This window comes from Mustelus asterias, chromosome 25, assembly GCF_964213995.1.
Source record: "Mustelus asterias chromosome 25, sMusAst1.hap1.1, whole genome shotgun sequence".
NCBI lineage: Eukaryota > Metazoa > Chordata > Chondrichthyes > Carcharhiniformes > Triakidae > Mustelus > Mustelus asterias.
The window spans coordinates 19,058,090-19,067,549 of record NC_135825.1 but is presented as its reverse complement, the minus strand read 5'-3'; the positions used below and the strand labels follow the sequence as shown (position 1 = coordinate 19,067,549).

The 9,460-nt window shown below is 42.1% G+C and overlaps 1 protein-coding gene across 1 annotated transcript in view; it reads left to right on the top strand.

Annotated features, from left to right (window-relative positions):
• The first annotated feature begins 1,029 nt into the window (after positions 1-1,029).
• Positions 1,030-9,460, top strand: part of LOC144511836 (sortilin-like) — a 76,178-nt gene continuing 67,747 nt past the window's right edge. Inside the window, exon 1 of the mRNA XM_078242202.1 lies at positions 1,030-1,437. Coding sequence (XP_078098328.1) covers positions 1,216-1,437 — 222 coding nt within the window. The 5' untranslated portion in view covers positions 1,030-1,215. The remainder of the gene's footprint in view (positions 1,438-9,460) is intronic.

The following is a 9,460-nucleotide window of genomic DNA, read 5'->3' as shown; positions in this document are numbered from 1 at the left end:
GGAATCCTATAGAAACATAGAAGATAGTGCTTATGTTAACACAGCAATGAAGTTACTGTGCAAATCCCTTAGTTGCCACACTCCGGTGCCTGTTCGGATACACTGAGGGAAAATTTAGCATGGCCAATTTTCTGATAAAATTAATGAATGAATGTGTGTGATGATTCCAACACTCACCAATTTCTACTGACTTGAGATAAAATGGCACACTCACTGCCTGGCTTTCCAAAAATTTTGCACCCAAACCAAAACCAAACAAGCAGAAGATGAAGAACATTGTGGATGCTGGAATCTGAATCAAAACCAGAAAATACTGGAAAATCTCAGCAGGTCTGACAGCATCTGTAGAGAGAGAACAGAACCAACGTTTCAAGTCTAGATGACCCTCCATCATCCTTGGAGTTGGCAGAAATGGCGGAGGATGATCCTTTGAGTGCGGAGGCTGGTGGGGTGAAAGGTGAGGACAAGGGGGACCCTATCGGCTCTGATGAAGGGTCATCCAAGGCTTGAAACGTTGGCTCTATTCTCTCCCTAAACTCACCTGAAGAAGGAGCCTGAGACTCCGAAAGCTTGTGCTGTCAAATAAACCTGTTGGACTTTAACTTGGTGTTGTGAGACTTCTTACTCTATTCTCTCTCCACAGATGCTGTCAGACCTGCTGAGATTTTCCAGCATTTTCTGTTTGTGTTGTCGAAGATGAAGGAGTTGATGCTAAGATGCATATGGTAGGGAGTGGGAGACAAAATAAATATATGCCCCCTCTCAATGAACGGGTAACAGTATATCCAGGTCATGCAGTGAAAAGCAATTCTCAGGCACAGATCCCCTGCATGACTCAGTACCTGAATAAAGTAAGTAGGCGGGACTGCCACTGTCGCTAGCGTGAGGCTGATTGACGGGAGGATCGACCAATGGGATGCAGGAAATAGCTGATTGACTGGAGGATCAACCAATGGATGTCGGGGATGGGGGCGGGCCCGGCTGGTGATTGGTGGGCGGCGTTGCTAGGGGGCGTGGTTTCCGGCGGGGGAGGGGAGGAGGCGGTGGTGGAAAGTGCGAGAGAGAGAGAGACAGGTTGTTGTTGTTGCCGCCGTCGATGCTGCATGTTTAAAGCCGCAGGTTGTACTGTCGCCCTTTTAAACAATATTCTTTTGTTTGCGTGCGACTGAAATTCGGAGGTTTGTTGGCCTGGAGGGAGCGAGAGGGGGATAAAACATGAGGGAGGTGGTTTGGATGCTGATGCTGCTGCTGCCCCTGGTTGCACCGTCTGATTTCCAGGCAAGGCTCTCGGCTGCCTTGCCCGGCGAGCAGCAACGCTTCATCAGAAAGTTGCTGAGCGGCGGCCAGAGGCTGCATAAGAGGGACATCGTCTCCTCCTCCAGTAGCTGCCAGCCATGGCAAGGACTCCAGGGGAATCTGACAGCCCACACCCACAAGGTGAGTTAGAATTTTCCTTGTTGTTTATTTATGTTTTATTATTGTCACAAGTAGGCGTACATTAACACTGCAATGAAGTTACTGTGAAAATCCCCCAGTTGCCACACTCTGGTGCCTGTTCGGGTACGCTGAGGGAGAATTTAGCGTGGCCGATGCAACTAACCCGGCACGCCTTTCGGACTATGGGAGGAAACCGGAGCACCTGGAGAAAACCCAGGCAGACACGGGGAGAATGTGCAGATGCCGCAGACAGTGACCCAACTTGAGAATCGAACCGGAGTCCCAGGTGCTGCGAGGTAGCAGTGCTAACCACTGTCCACTGTGCCACCCCTAGTTGCTGTTGTTTTTAATTTTAAATTATTTGCATGCATCTCCATGAACCTTGCTCAAGCATCAGAACATCCCCTCCCCCAACTCTTGTTTAAAACTATGACCGCTCCCATCTAGAAGGACAAGGGGCAGTAGATACGTGGGAATGCCAATACCTGCAAGTTCCCCTCCAAGCCATTCACCATCCTGACTTAGAAATAGATTGTTGTTCCTTCACAGTCACTAGGTCAAAACCCTCCCTCATGGCATTGTGGGTCAACCCACAGCACATGGATTGCAGCGATTCAAGAGGGCAGCTCCCCACCACCTTCTCAAGGGCAACTAGAGATGGGCAATAAATGCTGGCCAGCCAGCGACGCCCTTGGCCCACGAATGAATAAACAAAAAGGTTGTCAGGAAACGTTCACTGTCGCACCTTTGGCTAACACATGCCCTCGGTGCAGTTTTAAAAATAGCACTCAGAATTTGCAAGTATGTTCACTTGTTGTCTTTGCCTGAACGAGCCCCTCTATGCATATATTAAAGAAATCTCAATGAATGTAATTTTCAAATGGCAAATCAGGACTTTAATTGCTATCTCCCCTGCCATAAAGATCCAGCCACTGTATTTTGAGCAGGCGATTTGGATTCTCTCAAACCACTATTATTGAGAACCTCCTGTCAAATGTTGGTCACCGTTGAGTTCAGGAGGGATGTTGTTTCCAAATTTCAACTCGTTTTAAATGCAAACAATTAATTAAAAGTATGCACACTCTCGTGTTTAGTTTGTGATGCTGGAAATACCACTGGAGTATTGAGATCAGAAATTAAGTGGTAATTAGGAGGTTGAATCTGTTCCCTTGAAAGCTTTGGAATATACACATAGGTTTGTGGAAAAGTTCAGATTTAGAATCCTTTTTTTGGATCTTAAATTTTAATCTTAAAATCTTAAATTTTCAAAATTGCCTAAGTTGCATTAAGATTCATGACAAGTGCCACTTATTTTAAACTTCTGTTTTGTTTGCTGTTGTATGAAAAATTAGTATTTAAATGATGTCTGAATTGATTAGAACTTTGAAGAATAGTTAATTTTCTCAAGTCGAAGTAAAGTTTCATCCTGTGTAAACAGTGGTGCAAGCTAATCAAGCAGATGTCTTCTTAAGAGGAATGCCTATCCGGCTCTCACTTCCTGGGTTGTACTGCCATTTTTGAATTGATGATTTCAGACGACTGCTTTAAATTTGTGTGAAAGAAGCAATATAACACCTTCAACTCCTAATGCTATTTCATAGTTCGCCTCTGGTTGGGATTCTCATGTTGAGTAGTAAATTGCACTGTATTTATAATTCAGGTATTATTTGTCTCCTACTTACCTGTCTCTCTCCATTGCTGTTTGTTTACAATTCTGATGTGGAGATGCCAGCGTCGGACTGGAGTAGGCACAGTGACAAGTCTCTCAACACCAGGCTAAAGTCCAAATAAACCTGTTGGACTTTAACCTGGTGTTGTAAGGCTTCTTACTTTACAATTCTGTGCATTCTTCCTGACTTGAGCAATCACTGGTCTAACCTGTTTTCCCTCATTGCATTTTACTTTTACCCTTTTCTTCTTTAGTTTGCTTTCTTCCATGCTAAATGCTGACTTGCATCTTTTGCATTTTTCCTTAAGCATTGTGTTAGTAGTAGTAATTGTTTTTGATTATTGCAAGGCATTTTACGAAATTATACAAATGCATTTCTGAAGTGTGGTCTGTCCCCAGTTGACTCTGGAGCCATGGTGTTGGCACTGAAGGGATTTGGTGGACTAAAAAATTCAGAAGGTGGCACTGATTGAAATAGTTTTGAAGCAAAATATTTAGTCCAAACTAGTTTTGAATTTTGGGATCTACTTTGCTTTCCTTGAGTAAGTGGGTTAATTCCTTGTGTATGTATAGGAAATATAAAATTGTAAGTTGGCAGAGAGCAGTTCATTAATACTTGCAGTATAATTTAATGCAATATAGTTTGGCACAATCGCTGAAGTACCCCCTTTGTACTCTGCAGTAGTTATTTTGAGAACTTAAATCATTTTAGCTGAAGCGGCACGGTGGCACAGTGGTTAGCACTGCTGCCTCACAGCATCAGGTTTGAGTCTCAGCTTGAGTCACTGTCTGTGTGGAGTCTGCACGTTCTCCCCGTGTCTGAGTGGCTTTCCTCTGGGTGCTCCGGTTTCCTCCCACAGTCCAAAAGACATGCGGGTTAGGTTGATTGGCCATGCTAAATTGACCCTAGTTTCGGGGGATTAACAGGGTAAATACGTGGGGTTACGGGGATAGGGCATAGGTGGTATTGTTGGTGCAGGCTCGATGGGCCGAATGACTTCCTTCTGTACTGTCGGGATTCTATGATTCATTTAAAATTATAATCCAGTGTGCTGTAGTAACACATTTTGCATAAATGCACAGTATGAGCTGTTTTGAGTTTGTTTTAAGATTAGCTCTCAATGCATCAGTGGTACTTGAATTTAATAACAATTCTATTAGTGCCTTTAGTTGAGCTTATAAATGATATTGGAACATTTGTTAAGTTATAAGCTTGAGTAATTTTCAACGTGCAAGAGGAATGGGTCAAGATTTAAGTTATGTCCCAGTTTTTATTGTGATGCTCAACTTATCCTACGTGCAATAACTCAATTCTAAATGTACAGCTACTGTTTGATTGGCAGCACAAATTAAGTGTAGTATTGGTTGAAAGCACTTGCCATCTATCCCACCGTCGCGATTTTAAGAAATAGATAGCACAACGCATGTACAGCAAGTATAATATATTAGGCATTGATCATTGCAGTAATGTAGCCTGACATAGGTCAAACAGTGTATAAATCGCCATGGGCGGAATAAACTTGATTTTCAATAATGCAACAGAATAACATTTGCTGGGTTTGGCCAAATGTAGTATAATGACTGTAACACAGCTTTAGCTGGGCTCAGTTTAACCTAAGAGTAACATTGTGTACCTCTATGTGTCTCCTATACAGTATTTGAATACAGATAATGGATGTCCTGCTATATTGAAACAGTTCCATGCTCTTCTGTAATGTGCCACTTCAGCAAGCAGTCTGTTGTTAACTCTTGGCTGCTTGATTCACTGGTGGGGGTCTTGTTCCACTCGTTTGCTATCTTTCAGTACTTAAACCTCATGGTTTTTCTTTTACGAAACATTTCTTTACTGTCAAATCTTAAAATATTTTAATAGCTTTACAATCACACTAAACGGATTTCAAACTTAAGTGAACTTTTCCCCAGAGTTTATGCAAAAACAGTAATATAGTATTGCAATCAGCAAAATATTGTTGGACTGAACAGTCTGAGGTTGCAGCTTTTGTTGTCTGGTGACTAAAATGTATAGTAGTTTCTAAATTCATCTTTTGCAGCACTGTTGGCTTTTATACTGTAGAAAAGCTGTGTGCCATTAAAGATTCTTTAATACTGTTTGTATTCATGATGTGGAGATGCCGGCATTGGATTGGGGTGGGCACAGTAAGAAGTCACTCCCCTGATGAAGGAGCAGCGCTCCTGAAGCTCGTGATTTCAAATATACCTGTTGGACTTCAACCTGGTGTTGTGAGACTTCTTATTGTTTGTATTAACATTGGAGGATAGTCCCCTGGAAGCTGTTGAGAATAGCCTATACAGGAAGTTGTCTGTGTAAGTTGAACAACTGAATGACAAAAGCAGTAATTGTTTCATAATGACAGGTAAGCTTAATTGCCAATTAACTATTTTTGAAATAAGTCCCCTATATTTTAAAAAAAAACGGAGTGACTGGTCAGACTAATTAATTTTTCAGTGAAGGCTGAAGGAAGAATGTTGGTTTGGACATGAGGAAAATTCCATGTTTTCTCCAAGTATTGCCATGCCCTTCTGATATTTCAGTCAAAGCCTTGGCTTAGTATCTCACTGGAAAGATATTTCCTCAAATGCATATAAATGTCAATCCAGATTATGTGCTTCAGGCCCTAGTGGAAATTCTGACTCTGAGGTGCAGTAGTGGACTCAACTGAACTGAACTAAACTTGACTCTTCTAAACATAGTTAATAAATTGGTGTGTGGTATTGCAGTTACGCTTTGTCCTATTATTTCATTGTATGTTAAATTTACCTATTCAGCAGTAAAGTTTTACTTTAGTACGTCAGCCTATTGTCTTCACACATCAGGCCACTGTGAAATAGTGCCAGCGTAAGGCTGCTAGATTATTGATTGATTTGCTGTATAGCACAGACATGTACTGAGGAACAAAGATCTCTATAAAAAGAGGTTGGCAGTTGCTTAAATGAAAATTGCTATTGTTACAGCTGATTGTCCTTGTCCCTGTTTTCAGGTCATAATTTGCTCTCTTCCCCAGTTGTGATGGCTTGTGCAAAATAGTTCCAGTTGAATTGAAACAAAAGAAAATTCTGAGAACACTGATCATCCGGCATCTGTGGAGAGTAGAGATAATGATTTTACTTCATGTTTCCATCATTTCCAGTATTTTGCTTTTTTTGCATTTTTGCAGTTAATTGTAACTACTGAAGTGCACCTGCTCCAATTCACCTGTTAAACAGATTAAGCTCACTTGTCTGTAAGTTGATCTCCATCTGTTTCTGTTTTATCAACTAAAGTATGTTTTATACAAGACATTTTGAACAAATCTCTTTTTATAGGGCCATGTGCCTTTGAAATTGGTTACTGGTTATGTTAGTAAAGTGCTGCCACTGAAGTGGTGAACTCTTAAAATTGCACAATGTGGATAGAGGCCATTTGGCCCATCAGGCCCTGCCCACGTTTTAGAAGACTATGTACTCTCTCGTAGGTTTTTCCACAGCCCTGCAAAATTTCCTCTTCATATACTAGGACTAAAAGTGTTAAGGGTGCACAAGGAAATTACAATGTGCATTTGATTGTTTGCCAATTTGACCTTGATGTGACAATAAGAACATCTGGAGCACAGATATTTTAAGTGTATCCATGTAATTCTTACTAGAATATAAAGAGATGGAGGTTATGCTACAGTCATTTACAGCTCTGCTTAGACCACATCTGGAGTGTCATGATCTTGGTAGAGACCGGTAACTATTTCTTTCTTTGGAAATCCAAAAGCCCAGGTAGTTACTGAAAAATGAAGCCACAAGGTTCACTGTCTGAAGCAAAAGTATTTTATTGAATCATAAAACATGAATGCTATTAACTACACTCTATTTTAAATGGTCAGTTACGTTAGTAATATTACAAGTACAATAAACACAGCTACTTAGCTGCTTATACTCTAAACAAACTAAGCTAACTCATAGAATCATAGAAAGCCTACAGTGCAGAAAGAGGCCATTTGGCCCATCGAGTCTGCAGCGACCACAATCCCACCCAGGCCCTACCCCCATATCCCTACATATTTTACCCGCTAATCCCTCTAATCCCTCTATAACTCATTCATTATAGTTAAGCTGTATTGTTAAATAAAGTTTGTTTGATAAAAGCTTCCTAGTGTGTCAATAGAATTGCACCTGGAGTGAAACATAAGGCGGCACGATAGCACAGTGGTCCACACTGCTGTTTCACAGGACCAGGGACCCGGGTTCGATTCCCAGCTTGGGTGAATGTGTGGAGTTTGCACATTCTCCTCTTGTCTGCGTGGGTTTCCTCCGGGTGCTCCGGTTTCATAAGAACGTAAGAACTAGGAGCAGGAGTAAGCCATTCGGCCCCTCGAGTCTGCTTCGCCATTCAATAAGATCATGGCTGATCTTTTTGTGAATTCAGCTCCGCTTACCCGCCCGCTCACCATAACCCTTAATTCCTTTACTGTTCAAAAATGTATCTATCCTTGCCTTAAAAACATTTAACAAGGTAGCCTCAACTGCTTCACTGGGCAGGGAATTCCACAGATTCACAAGCCTTTGTGTGAAGAAGTTCCTCCTCAACTCAGTCCTAAATCTGCTCCCCCTTATTTTGAGGCCATGCCCCCTAGTTCTAGTTTCACTCGCCAGTGGAAACAACTTCACTGCTTCTATCTTATCTATTCCCTTCATAATCTTTTATGTTTCTATAAGATCTCCCCTCATTCTTCTGAATTCCAATGAGTCCCAGTCTACTCAGTCTCTCCTCATAAGCCAACCCTCTCAACTCCGGAATCAACCTAGTGAATCTCCTCTGCACCCCTTCCAGTGCCAGTATATCCTTTCTCAAGTAAGGAGACCAAAACTGTACACAGTACTCCAGGTGTGGCCTCACCAGCGCTTTATACAGCTGCAATATAATCTCGCTGTTTTTAAACTCCATCCCTCTAGCAATGAAGGACAAAATTCCATTTGCCGCCTTAATTACCTGCTGCACCTGCAAACCTTGAGATTCCTGCACAAGGACACCCAGGTCCCTCTGCATAGCAGCATGCTGCAATTTTTTACCATTTAAATAACAGTCCATTTTGCTGTTATTCCTACCAAAATGGATGACCTCACATTTACCAACATTGTACTCCATCTGCCAGACCCTCGCCCTCTCAATTTTCTCTCCCATTCCCCTCTCATTCTGAAAGACGTGCTGCTTGGATGCATTGACCCGAACAGGCGCCAGGCTGTGGCGACTAGGGGAATTTCACAGTAACTTCATTGCAATGTTACTTGTGACTAATAAATAAACTTTACTTTTACCTTATCCTCACACTAATGCCAAAATAAAGAAAAAACTTTTGGGCTTTATAACATACTTTGGGGTTTCTGCTCTGGTACCCAGATGCCATTATAAAAGATACAAATAACGTCCTTGAAGCAGCTATAAATCGGGAAATCGAGGGGAGGGAGGGACCATAAGACATAGGAGCAGAATTAGGCCACTCGGTCCATCGGGTCTGCTCCGCCATTCAATCATCGCTGATTTTTTTTCTCATCCCCATTCTCCTGCCTTTTCCCCATAACCCCTGATCCCCTTATTAATCAAGAATCTATCTATCTCTGTCTTTAAAAATGTCCTGCCTTCTGCGGCAAGGAATTCCACAGATTCACCACTCTTTGGCTGAAGAAATTCCTCCTCATCTCTTTTTAAAGGATAGTCCCTTTAGCCTGAGGTTGTGTCCTCTGGTTCTAGTTTTTCGTACTAGTGGAAACATCCTCTTCGCGTCCACTCTATCCATACTTCGCAGTGTCCTATAAGTTTCAATAAAATCCCCTCTCATCCTTCTAAAATCCAATGAATACAGACCCAGAGTCCTCAACTGTTCCTCATACGACAAGCTCTTTCTTGTGAACTTCCTCTGGACCCTTTCCAAGGCCACCACATTCTTCCTTGGATACAGGGCCCAAAACTGCTCACAGTTCTCCAAATGGGGTCTGACCAGAGCCTTATACAACCTCAGAAGTACATCCCTGCTCTTGCATTTCTAGCTGCCTCGACGTGAATGCTAACATTGCATTTGTCTTCCTAACTGCTGACTGAACCTGCACGTTAACCTTAAGAGAATCTTGAATAAGGGCTCTCAAATCCCTTTGTGTTTCTGATTTCCTAAGCACTTCCCCATTTATAAAATCGTCTATGCCTCCATTACTCCTTCCAAAGTGCATAACCTCACACTTTTCCACGTTGTATTCCATCTGCCACTTCTTTGCCCACTCTCCTAACCTGTCCAAGTCCTTCTGCAGTCCCTGCTTCCTCAATACATATATTTGTCCCTCTACGCATCTTTGTATCATCTACAAACTTAGCAA